We start from the raw sequence: 16,509 nt of genomic DNA, 5'->3' as shown, positions 1-16,509 counted from the left end.
AGGCTGGAGCAAAACATCTTGGTCAGAGCCAAGCTCCTGGGGGGTTTCCAAGAGCAAGCCCAGAGTGAAACCCAAGCTTGTGATCCTCTCCAGAGGGAGGCCTGGTTCTCAGGGAACAGCAAATGGGAAGAGGTCCCCAGATCCCAGGGATCAGGGCTTGGACCAGCTGGGGACACAGCCCAGAGGGAGTGGGTCTGGAAGGGAACAGCTAGACACAGCAGCCTTCACCATCGGCAGCCCCTCCCGGCCTCCCTCGGGGTCTGCTCCCTCCTCCGGGCACAGTTCCAACACCTGGGGCAGGGTTCTGGGAAAGGCTGGTGGGAGGCTGTGATCACAGCCCAGCACCTGAGTATCACCAGGGGCACTGGGGCCAGGGCCCAGGTGAAGCCAGGTCGGGGCTCTCCTTTAGAAGCCCTGAAAACCTGGTGATACCAAAGGGCCCACAGACAAACAGGGTTTTGTGCCTGCGGAGTTGAGTACCACCGGGTCTAAGCCCTGGAGGGCTGTGTCCCTGGGGCTCCCCAGGGGTGAGATGGAGGTGGGCTCAACTGGTGTACATGTCACTCCTCAATCCTTATTTTATTTATTTAATTTAAAAAACTATTTAAACAAATAGAGATGGGGTCTCACTATGTTGACCAGGCTGGTCTTAAACTCCTGACTTCAAGCAGTCCTCCCATCTCGGCCTCAAAAGTGCTAGGATTACAGGGATGAGCCACTGCACCCGGCCTCAATCCTTATTTTGGCCTGAGAGGAAAGGCCGTGGCCCCGTTTGCAGGGGAGAAGACTGAGGCTGGAGGGGCAGGCCTTGCTCTGGGTTGCACAGCAGCAAGAGAAGTGGGAGCTGGCCACGAGGCTTCCTGGACCTGATACGCTGCTGGGGTACACCCTGGTTCTCCAGGTCCCATGGGGCTCAGCCCAGGACTACTTCGGGAGGTGGGGGACTTAAACCCCCTCTTTCCTTCTCATAGTCCCTTCTCCCATCATTTCCTGAGGAAGGACATTCAGGGACCTCCCTGGCTGTGCCTCAGGACTAGAATGACACCCATTCTTTTCCCTGGGCCTTTGCTCAGGCGGTCCCTGCACCCTGGCCTCTGCCTGACCAGGGTGGTGGGCAGAGGAGGGGGGACGTCCCCTCCGCTGCTGTCTCCACTGTTCCTGCTGCCCTGACCTCTGGGCTTCTAGGACTGCAGTGGGTGGGTGGGTGGCTGGGCTGGCCTGAGCCCAGGAATGCACTTCGGCTCCTGGTTGAGCAATGTCACTGAGGCTTGGGAGTCGGGTCGGGTTGGGAGGAGGAGTCCACAGGCCCCCACTGTGAAAGGCAGCCGTGGGAACAGTCTGCCTATAAACAACCACTCCAGCCCAGGCTGACCAGGGGCTCTGGCTGGACATAGGGGCCTGGCAGGCTGTGTGGCCTGTAAGGACACAGTCTGTCTCTGTGCCTCAGTTTCTCTGCTGCCCAGTTGGGCGTCCCAGACTCCAGGTGTAGACATCTGGAGCAGGCAGTGCTCAGCTGGGAAGGAAGTGGGGAGGACTGGAGGAGCCCCGTGTGAAGGATTCCAACCCACATCACCTGCACCCCTGCTGAGCCTGGTCAACAGAGCCCCTCAGTGGGTCCTCACTCCCCTGGCTGCCTCCCGGTTAGGCACCCTGAGGCCTAGGGAGAACAGGGCCAGGCCAGTGTCCCCAGAGAGGCTGCACTGCCAGCACAGTAATAGCGGATTTGGATTCAGGGAAGCAGACCCACAGCCAGGGTGGGGAAGAGCTGCAGGCTGGGCGTGGCACCTAGGCGGCACAGCCTCCCTCCCTGGAGTCCCACGCTGCATTTCCAGGACAGCAAGTCCCAGGGATGGATGGTCCCAGGTGCCAAGGGCTAGAGGCATGGTCTGTCTGCATTCCCCACATGGACGTCTTGTAGTCACCAGCGTTTGATGCTGTCAAGTGACCCTGTCCTCTGTGCAGACCGGGAAGCCCTTGGCTACCCTGGAGGGTTATGGGACCCAGGCCAGGGTGCAGAAGCATAGGGACTTGAACCCAAGTTTTAAGTGACACCACTTTGTGTCCCCCTCCCTCTGTCTCTGTTTAGCGCCACCTCGATGCTGCCTGTGCTGGGCCATGCAGAGCGGGTTAGGGGATAGAGATGGGAGCTGGGGAGTGCGGCTCCACTCTGGGAGGTGGCAGCCTTGCTGGATCCAGGGGAGATAGTTGAGCAGCCCCAGCTCTGCTTTCCCGGAGCTGCCGGGAACCCCGGGAATGGTGTGGAGATTCCTGGGAGCCCTGCCCCCACCTGCAACCGCAGTGCAGCAGGCGCCAAGTTCTCCAGCACATTGGGACAGTGTGACCCTGGCCTCTGGTGAGTGGCAGGCAGGGGCCTTTGGACCTACCGGCAGTGAGGGAGTTAACACAGCAGCTGGCTCCTCTAGGCAAGGAAAACTCCCCTCAGACGCTTTGCTGCCTGGCCTCCTGCCAGGAACAAGCAGGAGCTGAAAACTAGAAGTTGAGGCGTGAGTTTGGCCACTCCATAGTGTGCATTTAGGGAGGGCAGCAGCACGTCACAGCCGCCAGCCGCAAGCCATCCGTCCATTCACTCATCTGTCCATCTGGCAGCCCGCTGTTCAGACCTATCTGTCTGTCCACCCATCTGTAAGCCTGTCTCTGTCCCATTGTCTATCTGACCATCTTTCTCTTACTGTCCTCTTCGTCCAGCTATCTGGCCTGTCTGTTGATCCATCTTCGTGTCTGTCTGTGGCCCCACCTGTTTGTCCATCTGTCCAATTATCTGTGAGTCTATCTGTGCATCTTCTTGTCCATCCATCTGCCCACCCATCTGTCCCTGTGTCTGCTCACCGGCCTCCCCTCTCCTCCTGGGCCACAGAGCCATGGCCCGGGGCTGTGGGGCCACGGTCGGCCTAGTCCTGCTGGGGCTGGGGCTGGCGCTGGCTGTCATTGTGCTGGCTGTGGTCCTCTCTCGCCACCAAGCCCCCTGCGGCCCCCAGGCCTTTGCCCACGCTGCTGTTGCTGCCGACTCCAAGGTTTGCTCGGATATTGGACGGTGAGTGAGAGGTGGCGGGGAGCTGGGTGGCCCTTGGCAGCCAGCCCCTCCTGGAGAAGGTGCGTGTGTGTGAGTGAGTGTTTGTATGGGTGTGTGGGGAGTGTGTGTGAGTGTGTGATTGCGTGCATGTGTGTTTGAGAGTGTGAGTGTGTGTGTGAGTGTGTGGGGGTGTGGGAATGTGTGTGGGAGTGTGTGTGTGAGTGTGCATGTGTGTGGGTGTGTGTGATTGTGGGTATGTGTGTGTATATGTGGGTGTGTGAGTGTGTGTGTGCGTGTGTGTACAAGTGCACTGGCCCAGGAAGCAGGAGCCGTGTGTGTGTGGGCTTCAGCACCTGCAGGGCTTGGGCGCAAGGAGGCAGCCTCAGGGCCTTTGCACAGAACAGGTGGCAGAGTGTGCCCATGGGGCAGATGGTGATTTAGGGACAGTCGTGTGTGAGTCAACACCTGGCTCCAGGATTCAGGAGGCCCATTTGCATATCCTAGGTGGGAACCGGTCTGGCCCCGCCTGACCCTGCTGGCCAGTGTAGGCCCCTTCAGTGAGGCCAATTCTCCAAGGCTGGGGTCTTCTCCCAGGGTCATAGGTGAAGGGCTTCAGAGGCTCCCTGTGTGGGTACTGGCCTGCTGGGGTACACACAATGCTGCCACAGCCAGTCTGCCCCAATTCCCAGCCCATGACCACATCTCGGGTCTCTCTGTCCTGGGGAGCCTGGTGCCCCACCCCTCACATCCTCTCTCCCTGAGTCAGGGCCTGGGTCTCGTGAGCTGAGTGACTGATACTTGGTGTCCGGGATGAGGGTGTGGTGGAGAGGGGCCACGGCGGGTGTTTCCTGACCCTCTTCCAGGAAACCCAGCCCAAGGGAGGCCTCCGCTGCTGCCACTGCAGAGAGGACACATACAGGACGCCCCTTCCTGCCCCCTGCCTGCCATTGGGCCCACAAAAGCCGGGGCAAGCCTCCCCTCCCTGCCAGCCACCTGGTCTGCTTCCCAGAAGCTCTGTCTTGCAGGCTGTTGGGAGGATCCCAGTGCTTTGTAAACTAAAGCAAGGGAGGCGTGGCCGTTCTCTCTCTTTGTTCATTCATTCACCTTTTGAGTCATTCCTTCCTCCCTCCATTCCCCCATCTGTCCATCCTTCCCTGCCCTGATTGCTCATGCCACCCCCCAGCCCCTCCTGACCTGATCATTTGGTTTCTCTTCAGGGATTTTTGTCTCCTCCCACAGGGCTGAGAATGACAGCTCAGGGACAAGTGGGGGCTGGGGACTGCTTGGTCTCCCCAGTGGCTCCCAGGGGATTTGAGGGATTGATGCCAGCTGCCACCCCAGGCTGTGCCCCTCCTCTGCTCAGGAGGACATACAGAGATGTGGCACCCACTTAAACTCAAAGTTGCACAGATGCAAATGAGACTGGGGTCTCAGGCACCAGAGACCACCGTGGGCACGTGGCCTTTGGGAGTGGGGACCTGCTGCCACAGATCTCTGAGTGGAGTCTGGACCTACTGGGTCTCCCCAAGTGACTGTCTGGGGGTCTCTGTAGCATGCCCTGCTGTGTGCGTGAGGGTCAGTGGTTGGCTAGGGGGTCTCTGCTCTAATGCTCCCTCCGCCGGCACTCCCTCAAACTCTCCCTTGGTGAAGAGAGAGGATGTGGTTTGCCGCAGTGTTTTATCGAACAACTCTCTCCACTTCCTGTTTTCAGAAGCCGGGAGTGGAAGAGAGCCTGGGGCTGGCCCCAGCTGCTGCTGCGGAACAGGGGTCACTGGACGCTGGGACCCTGGCCGGGCTGGCTGGGGGCCTCAGGAAGAGGCCTGCTGCAGCGTCATCCTGGCCGAGATCCCTCCCTGCAGGGGCCCCTGGCCATGCTGCCGCAGGGTCTGCTGGGGCCACCAGAAGCCCACGCTCCTGCCTCCATCTCTGCCCTGTGTGCTCACCTCTCACCAGCAGGCCCTCCCAGAGTCCAGTCTCCTGCTGTTTGTTTGTTTGTTTGTTTGAGACGGTGCCTCGCTCTGTCACCAGGCTAGAGTGCAGTGGCGCGATTTCGGCTCACTGCAACCTCCACCTCCTCGGTTCAAATGATTCTCCTGCCTCAGCCTCCTGAGTAGCTGGGACTACAGGCGCCAGCCACCATGCCCAGTTAATTTCTGTATTTTTGGTAGAGACAGGGTTTCACTATGTTGGCCAGAATGGTCTCAATCTCTTGACCTCATGATTTGCCCACCTCGGCCTCCCAAACTGCTGGGATTACAGGAGTGAGCCACGGTGCCCGGCCCAGTCTCCTACTCTTTCGGCAGGTTTTATTCTTGGGATTCTGCTACAGCCGGCACCCCTGGGTGTGAGTTCCTAAGGCTTATGTGAGTGTGAACCCAGCACCATGCCTAGTAGACATACAAAAGAAGCATGGTGACATCTCCAGCATAATGACTGGAGATCCTTGTCAAAAAGGTGATTTTTGGCTGAGCATGGTGGCTCACACCTGTAATCCCAGCACTTTGGGAGGCCGAGGCGGGTGGATCACTTGACGTCAGGAGTTGGAGACCAGCCTGGGCAACATGGTGAAACCCCGACTCTACTGAAAATACAAAAATTAGCCGGGCATGGTAGCAGGTGCCTATAATCCCAGCTACTCGGGAGGCTGAGGCAGGAGAATCACTTGAACCTGGGAGGCAAAGGTTGCAGTAAGCCAAGATTGCACCACTGCACTCCAACCTGGGTGACAGAGCAAGATTTGGTCTCAAAAAACAGAGAGAAAAGTTTGTATTTTTGTTCTAATGGTTATCTTAATATCTTCATTCTATAATTATATGTTTTACATAATTATAATCACTATATAAGATATACTACCCCTAGTACTTTGTTTTTTGGATATCCTGTTTGCTCCTGATGGTTAATTTATGTGCCAACTTGCCTTAGTTATGATGCCCCATTGTTTGGTCAAATACTTGTCAGTATCTTTTTTTTTTTTTTTTTTTTTTTTTTTTGAGACGGAGTCTCGCTCTGTCACCCAGGCTGGAGTGCAGTGGCTGGATCTCAGCTCACTGCAAGCTCCGCCTCCCGGGTTTACGCCATTCTCCGGCCTCAGCCTCCCGAGTAGCTGGGACTACAGGCGCCCGCCACCTCGCCCGGCTAGTTTTTTGTATTTCTTAATAGAGACGGGGTTTCACCGTGTTAGCCAGGATGGTCTCGATCTCCTGACCTCGTGATCCGCCCGTCTCGGCCTCCCAAAGTGCTGGGATTACAGGCTTGAGCCACCGCGCCCGGCCACTTGTCGGTATCTTGCTGGGAGGTTATTTCATAGATGTGGTTAACATTGACAGGCAGTTGACTTTAAGTAAAACAGAATACTCACCATAATATGAGTGGGCCACCTCCAATCAGTTGAAGGCCTTAAGAACAAAAACTGAGGTTTCCCAGAGAAGCAGGAATTCTGCTTCAAGACTATAACACATAAATCCTGCCTGAGTTTCTGGCCTGCTGACTGCTCTACAGGTTTTAGGTTCCAGACTTCGAGATCAACTCTTACCTTAATTTATAGCCTGTGGGCATGCCCTACAGATTTTAAACTTGCTAGTCCCCACAGTCGTGTGAGCCAATTCCTAAATAAATCTCTCTCTGTCTATGTATAACCTATTGGTTTAGTTTCTCTAAAAAACTTTTACATCCAGTTTCCTGGATGTTAAGTAATACTGAACCTAGCTAGTAACTTCTTCTTTTTTTTTTTTTTTTGAGACGGAGTTTCGCTCTGGTTGCCCAGGCTGGAGTGCAGTGGTGAGATCTCGGCTCACCGCAACCTCCGCCTCCTGGGTTCAAGCGATTCTCCTGCCTTAGCCTCCCAAGTAGCTGGGATTACAGGCATGCACCACCACACCTGGCTAATTTTGTATTTTTGGTAGAGGCAGGGTTTCTCCATGTGGGTCAGGTTGGTCTCAAACTCCCGAACTCATGTGATCTGCCTGCCTTGGCCTCCCAAAGTGCTGGGATTACAGGCGTGAGCCACCGCACCCGTCTCCTAGTAATTTCTTCTTTTCCGCGATGTGTGTCTTATCTCTAATAATACTTTTCTTCTTGAAGTCTACTTCATTAAAAATAGTAATGCTGGGCATGGTGGCTCATGCCTGTAATCTCAGCACTTTGGGAGGTCAAGGTGGGTGGATCGTCAAAGCCCAGGAGTTCAAGACCAGCCTGGGCAACATGGTGAGACTCTGCCTCTACAAAAATACAAAAATTAGCTGGGTGTGGTTAATATAATTCTAACTTGGCACACTTGTAGTCCCAGCTACTTGGGAGGTTGAGGGGGGAGAATCACATGAGCCTAGAAGGGAGGGATTGCTGTGAGCCAAGATCACGTCACTGCGCTCCAGCCTGGGAGACAGAGTGAGGCTCTATCTCAAAAAAAAAAAAAAAAAAAGTTATACAGCTTTCTGGGTTAGTGTATGTATGATATATTTTTCATTATTTTCCACCTTTCTGTGTCCTTATATAAAAGCCATTAGTTGGGTTTTACTTTATTTCCAATTACTTTAATTTTTATTGATTGTCCTTTTAAATGTAACTAATGATTTATTTGGGTTGAAAGCCACCACCAGTTTGTTTTCCCTGCCTGTTCTGTTTCTTCTTATCTCCTCTCACATCTTGTTTTGCATTTATTATTTTTATTATTCAATTTCCTGCTTCTCTATTAGTTTCATAACTGTACAGTCTTGGAGTTATTTTAAAAGATGACAGCAGATTATTTTAGAGCTTACAACATGCATCCTTCACTTACCAAAGTCTTAACATGAGTTAGTACCTTTTTTTGTTGATTTGTTTTTTCTTGAGATAGAGGGAGTCTTGCTCTGCTGTCCAGGCTGGAGTGCAGTGGAGCAATCTTGGTTCACTGCAACCTCCGCCTCTTAGGTTCAAGCAATTCTCCTGCCTCAGTCTCCTGAGTAGCTGGGACCACAGGCGTGCACCACTATGCCCGGCTAACTTTTGTTTTTTTCTAGTAGAGACAGGGTTTCACCATGTTGGCCAGGCTGACCTTGAACTCCTGACCTTAAGAGATCTGCCTGCCTCGGCGTCCTAAAGTGTTGGGATTACAGGCATGAGCCACCGCGCCCAGCCTATGAGTTAGTATTTCTATCCTCTTCCTAGTCAGTACAAGAACCTTGGAACAGGAACGAAATTTACCCCCAACGACTTATATGTTAATACTTTTGTGTATTTTAAATATGCGTGTGTGTGTGTATGTGCATAGATGTATCTGTGTGTTTTCTGTGTTTTTATTCTTATTTATGTTGAGAGTATAGAGCAATGTAAAAGTAAAGAGAATTGTATAATGAAGCCCCATGTATCCATTCAATTTCAACAACAATCTTATGGCCAAGCTAATTTCATGTATACTCTTTCTCTTTCCTACTTCCTTCTACCCCACATTATTTCAGTGCAAATCCAGATATATAACTTTACCCATACATATTTCAGTATGCTTTATTTATTTTAAACCCCACAAGATATCATTTTCTATACTACTATAATTTTATACCAATAACATTCATTTAGATTCACCCACACATTTACCTCTTCTGTTACCCTTTTTTTTTTTTTTTTTTGAGACAGAGTGTCGCTCTGTCACCCAGGCTGGCACAATCTCGGCTCACTGCAAGCTCCGCCTCCCGGGTTCACGCCATTCTCCTGCCTCAGCCTCCCGAGTAGCTGGGACTACAGGTGCCCGCCACCATGCCCAGCTAATTTTTTGTATTTTTTAGTAGAGACAGGTTTCACTGTGTTAGCCAGGATGGTCTCGATCTCCTAATCTTGTGATACACCCGCCTTGGCCTCCCAAAATGCTGGGATTACAGGCATGAGCCACCGTGCCTGGCCACCCTTTGTTTTTATTTATAAAAATAACTTTGGGAAAAAATATCTTTGGGCACATGGTCAAGGATCTCCTGAGGGCTGTGACATGGGCAAAATATACATATATATTCCATATATATATATATATTCCACTTTCACTCTTTTGTTTTTTTGAGACCAAGTCTCGCTCTGTTACCCAGGCTGGAGTGCAGTGGTGTGATCTCAGCACACTGCAACTTCTGCCTCCCAGGTTCAAGTGATTCTCCTGTCTCAGCCTCCTGAGTAGCTGGGATTCCAGGCGTGAGCCACCAAGCCTGGCTAATTTTTGTACTTTTTTTTTTTTTTTTTGAGATAGAGTCTCGCTCTGTCGCCCAGGCTGGAGTGCAGTGGCACAATCTCCACTCACTGCAACCTCCACTTCCCTGGTTCAAGCAGTTTCCCTGCCTCAGCCTCCCGAGTAGCTGGGATTACAACAGGTGCATGACACCATGCCCTGCTAATTTTTTTATATTTATGGTAGAGACAGAGTTTCACCATGTTGGCCAGACTGGTCTTGAACTCCTGACCTCAGGCAATTCACCTGCCTTGACCTCCCAAAGTGCAGAGATTACAGGCGTGAGTCACTGCACCCGGCCCTTTTTTTTGTTTTTTTAAGACAGATTCTCACTCTGTCCCCCAGACTGGAGTGCAGTGGCGAGATCTCAGCTCCCTGCAATCTCCACCTACAGGGTTCAAACGACTCTTGTGCCTCAGCTTTGCAAGTAGCTGGGATTACAGGTACCCACCACCACACCTGTCTAATTTTTGTATTTTTGGCAGAGATGGGGTTTTACCATGTTGGCCAGGCTGGTCTTGAACTCCTGACCTCAGGTGATCCACTCGCCTCGGCCTTCCAAAGTGCTGGGATTACAGGCATGAGCCACCGTGGCTGGCCATTTTCACTTTTGAAGGATATTGTTAGTGGGCGTAGAATTCTAGGTTGGCAGATATTTTCTTTCCTCAGTTTGGAAACATGGTTCCCTTGTATCTGATTTATCTTGTTTTTATTGGGAAGCCAATTCTCAATCTAATTTTGCTCATTTGAAGGTAATGTCTTTTTATGTTGTTTTGTTTTTTGAGATGGAGTCTCACTCTGTCTCCCAAGCTGGAGTGCAGCTGTGCGATCTCAGCTCACTGCAAGCTCTGCCTCCTGGATTCAAGCAATTCTCTGCCTCAGCCTCCAAAGTAGCTGGGATTACAGGTGTCCACTACCACGCCCAGCTAATTTTTGTATTTTTAGTAGAGATGGATTTTTGCCATATTGGCCAGGCTGGTCTTGAACTCCTCAGTTCAGGTGATCCACCTGCCTCAGCCTCCCAAATGCTGGGATTACAGGCGTGAGCCGCCCCCTCACCCTGGCCAGAAGGCAGTATCTTTTTTTCCTCTGGCTACTTTAAAAAGTTTGCCTTTGCTTTGAGCAGTTTTTTTTTTTTTTTTTTTTTTTTTTTTTTTTTTTTTTTTTTTTTGAGACGGAGTCTCGCTCTGCCGCCCAGGCTGGAGTGCAGTGGCCGGATCTCAGCTCACTGCAAGCTCCGCCTCCCGGGTTCACGCCATTCTCCTGCCTCAGCCTCCCCAGTAGCTGGGACTACAGGCGCCCGCCACCTCGCCCGGCTAGTTTTTTGTATTTCTTAGTAGAGACGGGGTTTCACCGTGTCAGCCAGGATGGTCTCGATCTCCTGACCTCGTGATCCGCCCGTCTCGGCCTCCCAAAGTGCTGGGATTACAGGCTTGAGCCACCGCGCCCGGCCGCTTTGAGCAGTTTTACACTGATACATTTAGGTGGCTCTTCATTCCATGGCTTGATTCTTTTTTGTCCACTTTAGAAAATTCTCAGTTTTATCTCTTCAAGTATTACGTCTTCCCCATCCTCTCTCTACTCTCCTTATGAGACTCCAATTTCACATGACCTATGCCTTGTTAAAGTATCCCCCATGTCTCTTAATCCATTTCCTGTATGTTTTATCTATTTTTCTCCTTGTACTTCATTTTGTATATTTTGTATCAAACTGTCTCCCAATTAGCCAGGCGTGGTGGCCGGTGCCTGTAATCCCAGCTACTCAGAAGGCCAAGGTGGGAGAATTGCTTGAACCCAGGGAGTGGAGGTTGCAGTGAGCAGAGATCATGCCAGATCATGCCATTGCACTCCAGCCTGGGTGACAGAGTGAGACTCTGTCTCAAAAATAAATAAATAAATAAATAAAAATAAAAACCCTATCTCCCAGTTCACAATTTTTTTTTTTTTTTTTTTTTTGCATGTTTGTCTCTAGTCTGCTGTTCAAATTGAGTTCCTAATTCCAATTTTTTTTTTTTTTTTTTTTTGAGACTCAGTCTCTATCTGCTGCCCAGGCTGGAGTGCAGTGGTGAGATCTCAACTCACTGTAGCCTCCACCTCCCGGGTTCAAGCGATTCTCATGCCTCAGCCTCCTGAATAACTGGGATTACCACCATGCCTAGCTCATTTTTGTATTTTTAGTAGAGGTGGTGCTTCGCCATGTTAGCCAGGCTAGTCTTGAACTCCCGGCCTCGTGTGATTCTCCTGCCTCTGCCTCCCAAAGTGCTGGGATTATAGGCCTAAACCACCACTCCCAGCCTCCATTTTTAATAGTTGCTAGTTTTTTGATAAAATTCTTGTTTCTTTATATCCTTGAATATAGATATAAAGTACTTATTTTAAAGTACATGGTCTGAGAGTTCCATAATCTGGAGATCCTATAGGCCTTTTTAAAAGTTGTCTGTGCTTTCTCTTGAGGTTTGTTCCTGCTGTCTTATTTCCTTGTTTGCTTGGTTGTTTTTAATTTAGCACTGGAGGGTGTGTATAAAAATTGTTAGAGGCTGGGTGCGGTGGCTCATGCTTGTAATCCCAGCACTTTGGGAGGCTGAGGTGGGCAGATCATGAGGTCAGGAGTTCGAGACCAGCCTGGCCAACACAGTGAAACCCTGTCTTTACTAAAAAGACAAAAATTAGCTGAGCGTGGTGGCGGGTGGCTGTAATCCCAGCTACTTGGGAGGCTGAGAGAGGAGAATTGCTTGAACCCAGGAGGTAGAGGTTGCAGTGAGCTGAGATCGAGGCACTGCACTCCAGCCTGGGCAACAGAGTGAAATGCTGTCTCAAATAAATAAATAAATAAAAATTAAATAATTTGAGGCCTAGGAGTCTGAAATTCTGGGATGTCCTTTAGGCAATTTGAGTGGCTGAGATGATCTGAAGCTGGATCCAGTGCTCCTGAGGGCTGCTCTATTTCTGGTTGACTGTCACTCCTAGAGTAAGAAACCTGCACCCCCACGTGTGGGGCATTGTGGCATCCCCTCCCTCAGCCACGTGAGTAGGTCAACAGCACTGCTCTAGACCAGGTGTGGTGGCTCATGCCTATAGTCCCAGCTACTCGGGAGACTGAGGCAGGAGGATTGCTTCAGGCCAGGAATTTGAGACCAGCCTGAGCAATATGTTAGGTTGGTACAAAGGTAATTGCAGTTTTTACCATTAAAAGTAATGGTGACCCTGTCTCAGCAAAATAAAAAGCAAAAAAAAAAAAAAAAAAAAAAAGAGAAAAAATAAAAAAAAAAATCACTGATCTATTTCTCAGCCTCCTCTTCAGGATTGGCTGTCGCCTTGAGGGGAATGCTGGCCTTGTCTGTCTCCAGCCCTGTACTTCTCTGCCTCCTATGCCTTTAAGCATGTTTTCTATTTGCTAGGCTTTTCTAGTTCTCTGCGGGAATTGTGGTCTGAATTACAGTCTCCCATTACCAGGAAGTCTGACTTACATTTAACATATTTTTTTTTTTTTTTTTTTTTTTTTGAGACGGAGTCTCACTCTGTCCCCCAGGCTGGAGTGCAGTGGCTCGATCTTGGCTCACTGCAAGCTCCGCCTCCCGGGCTTATGCCATTCTCCTGCCTCAGCCTCCTGAGTAGCTGGGACTATAGTCGCCTGCCACCACGTCCGGCTAATTTTTTGTATTTTTAGTAGAGACGGGGTTTCACCGTGTTAGCCAGTTAGTCTCGATCTCCTGACCTCGTGATCTGCCCACCTCAGCCTCCCAAAGTGCTGGGATTACAGGTGTGAGCCATCCTGCCCAGCCTTAGTGGATTTTTTTTTTTAATGTAAGGGAGCAAGGCTGACGCTGGGGCCTGGGTAGGAGGCCATTGCAATAACCCAGGTGAGGGAGATTGGTAGCTTGGACCAATGTGGTGGAGATGGAGGTAGAACCTCCAACCTGAGTTGTTGGTGGGTTGGATGTGGGGAAGGAAGAAAGTGACCAATCCAGGATGGCTCCAGGGTGTAGGCGCTGAGCAAAAGGGGGGGGTGGTTGTGTCTATTTCTAAGACAACGAGGACTAGGAGATGAGCCATTTCGCGGGGAAAGTTGGAAGGAAAATCAAAAGTACAGTTTAGGTCATGGTATGTTTGAAATGTTTCTTAGACAGCCGGTGCAGGTATCTTGTGCATAGCCGGGTATAAGTGTCTGGAGTGTAGGGAGAGGACTGGCTGGAGATAAAGTTGGGGAGTTACCAGCACACAGGTTGCATCTCATGCCATGAGCCTAGATGGACTCACCCAGGGAGAAGAGATAGGTGCACAAGGACCACGGACCACGCCTGGGGCCCCCAACATCAGGAGTCGAGGGAGGTGGGAGGAAAACCAAAGCCTGGCAGCGTAGGGGAGGTGGGTGCAGGGTACCAGGCCGTTCCCTCTTGGGACTTTGGTTTCCCCATCTGTAACCGTTTTCCCCATTTTGCCCCGGAAGCCAAAACAGTTGACAAGGCTGGAAGCAGACAGGTTGGGGAAGCAAGGGTGCACTCCATTTAGTTAGGAGGTGAGACCTTTGTCTGGGATGGGCATTTAAAGTGTTTTTCCCTCCAGTTTGTCATTTGGCTTTGTTTATGGTGTTTTATTCTTATTAAAATTAGTGCTTATGCCTGACTTGTTTATTTCATCTTCTGGCTTTGTGCTCTGTTTCCCATTCCAAGATTACATGTGTCCCTATGGCGCCCATGTGTGCCACGTTGGGCCAGGGAGGGCCATGTGGCTCAGGAGCTGGGGAGGGTTTGTGTCCAGATGGAACCGCCAGGTCCAGCCACAGACACCTTAGCCGAAGGAGGGTGCTAGGGCCAGAGGTCCCATGGGGTGGGTGCAGGGACCCAGGTCCACTCCCTCTTTGGGCCTTGGTTTCCCCATCTGCAACTGGTATTTAAATGCTGGCTTCTGACCGGGTGCGGTGGCTCATGCCTGTAATCCCGGCACTTTGGGAGGCTGAGGTGGGCAGATCATCTGATGTCAGGAGTTCGAGACCAGCTTGACCAACATGGAGAAACCCTGTCTCTACTAAAAATACAAAATTAGCCGGGCATGGTGGCACATGCCTGTAATCCCAGCTACTCAGGAGGCTGAGGCAGGAGAATCACTTGAACCCGGGAGGCAGAGGTTGTGGTGAGCTGAAATCGTGCCATTGCCCTATAGCCTGGGCAACAAGAGTGAAACTCCGTCCAAAAAAAGGGAAAAGTTGGCTTCTTGAGGTTCTGGGGAGCATTCCTGTGTGTAAGGGAAGAGGTTGTCCTCGGTGAGCTGTGCAGGCCTGTGCCCCAGGGACAGGGTCACAGTGTAGGCCAGGCTGACCAGCCCCTCAGCACTGAAGGGCCCACCTCTTGCTGCCCGTGATAGATGGGGAGGGGTAGGCCAGAGCATGCATTCCCTTTCTTTCTTTCTCTCTCTCTTTCTTTCTTTCTTTTTCTTTCTTTCTTTCTTTCCTTCTTTCTTTTTCTTTTTTTCTTTCTTTCTTTTCTTTCATCTTTCTTTTTCTGTCTTTCTTTTCTTTCTTTCTCTCTCCTTCCTTCCTTCCTTCCTTCCTTCCTTCCTTCCTTCCTTCCTTCCTTCCTTCCTTCCTTCCTTCCTTCCTTCCTTCCTTCCTTCTCTCTCTCTCTCTCTGTCTCTCTCTTTCTGAGACACTCTTGCTCTGTTGCCAGGCTGGAGTGCAATGGCACAATTTTGGCTCACTGTAACCTCTGCCTGCCAGGTTCAAGCGATTCTCCTGCCTCAGCCTCCCGCGTAGCTGGGATTACAGGTGCCCACCATCACATTCAGATAAGTTTTGTATTTTTAGTAGAGACAGGGTTTCACCATGTTGGCCAGGCTGGTCTCGAACTCCTGACCTCAAGTGATCCGCCTGCCTCGGCCTCCCAAAGTGCTGGGATTACAGGCATGAGCCACCATGCTTGGCCTAGGCCAGAGCATTTCCATAGGCTCAGGGCCCCAGGAGAATTTGTGGGGCTTGTCAGCTCAAGCCCCATGCCCTGGTGGTGGGAAGGATCCTGGGGCCACCTGCCAAAGACCAACTTTGAAGTAGTTGTGGCCAGAGTGTCCCTAGTGAGATGGGGAGTGGAGTCCCATGGTGGGCTCCAGGGCCATTGTGAGGGACTGAGAGGTGGCCTAGGCCTGGTTCTGCCTATGGCATATGAGCTGGTGCTGCTGGGAGCAATGGCAACAGAAGCACTTTGCAAACTGAGAAGCACCTTGTATATGGCAAAGGTCAGTGTAAATGGCATCACATTTGCAGCTGTAGAATGTTGTGGACCTGTGAGCAGCTGGATTTGATGGGGAAGCCTGGTTGTGTTCTGTGACCTAATCTGGGGTTTGGTGGCAGCAGATGGGCCACCTGTCACCATTCTCCAATGAGTGCCAGCTGAGCAAGCCTAGTGGGGAGGCAGGGGGAGGGGAGCCCCACCACCGACTCTGTGCCGTGTCCCCTAGAGCCATTCTCCAGCAGCAGGGCTCACCTGTGGACGCCACCATCGCGGCTCTGGTCTGCACCAGCGTCGTCAACCCTCAGAGCATGGGCCTGGGCGGAGGGGTCATCTTCACCATCTACAATGTGACGACAGGTGGGCCCACATGTGACCTGCCATGGGGAAGATGGGCTTGTCCACACCACAGAGCAACCCCTTCTCCAGCCAGTCCCATCCACTCAAGACCGCTTCTGGGTGCTCTTGGGCCCCCTGTCCTGCCCCCTTCACCTCAGCTGTGCAAAGCCCTTGTGTCAACTCCTGTCCCCCTGTTAGCCCAGAGTCCATCTCATAATGCAGAGATGGAAACTGAGGCCTGGAGCAGGCCAGGGGCTGTCTGCAGGGTCCGTGAGCGCTCACCTGCCCTGCCCTACTCCAGGGAAGGTGGAGGTCATCAATGCCCGGGAGACAGTGCCAGCCCACCACGCCCCGAGCCTGCTGGACCGGTGTGCACAGGCTCTGCCGCTGGGTAGAGGTGAGGCCCCATGGGGGTCCCCCACTCCCACCCCCCAGGCCACTAGGACTGACCACAACACCCCCCAAAGGATCAGTGCCTCATGGACAGGCTGTGACTCCCTGGCACTGGGGGACAGGGAGTCTATGGGGAACCCCCAACCCCAACCTGCAGAGATTGAGGGATTGGAAAGGTCCCCCTTGGGAATGGGCGAGCTGAGGTGATCCTGGGAGAGGGCCAGGATGGACAAAGGCCTGGAAGGTTGAGTGGAGATGGGTTGGTGGGACAGGGTGGGGCTCCTGGGGCCAGTTTGTGCAGGGCCCCTTGGGCCTGGCCATGGACTTTGTGGGGAGCCACAGGGGGT

General features: G+C 51.9%; 1 protein-coding gene across 22 annotated transcripts in view; it reads left to right on the top strand.

Moving 5' to 3' along the window:
• The first annotated feature begins 2,516 nt into the window (after positions 1 to 2,516).
• The window catches only part of LOC101925950 (glutathione hydrolase 5 proenzyme), a 28,159-nt gene continuing 14,166 nt past the window's right edge, over positions 2,517 to 16,509 (top strand). For 21 of the 22 annotated variants that reach the window (XR_012418946.1, XR_012418947.1, XR_006690168.3 and 18 more), the window contains exons 1-3: positions 2,517 to 3,052; positions 15,660 to 15,790; positions 16,071 to 16,166. Coding sequence is in view for 14 of the 22 variants with exons in the window: in XM_074004212.1 (XP_073860313.1) it covers positions 2,880 to 3,052; positions 15,660 to 15,790; positions 16,071 to 16,166 (400 nt within the window). In the remaining 8 variants the exon portion in view is untranslated. The remainder of the gene's footprint in view (positions 3,053 to 15,659; positions 15,791 to 16,070; positions 16,167 to 16,509) is intronic. The other variant, XM_015444529.3, reaches the window with a different exon arrangement.

This window comes from Macaca fascicularis, chromosome 10 (assembly GCF_037993035.2).
Source record: "Macaca fascicularis isolate 582-1 chromosome 10, T2T-MFA8v1.1".
In the NCBI taxonomy this organism is placed as follows: domain Eukaryota; kingdom Metazoa; phylum Chordata; class Mammalia; order Primates; family Cercopithecidae; genus Macaca; species Macaca fascicularis.
This window is presented reverse-complemented; position numbering and strand designations above follow the sequence as displayed.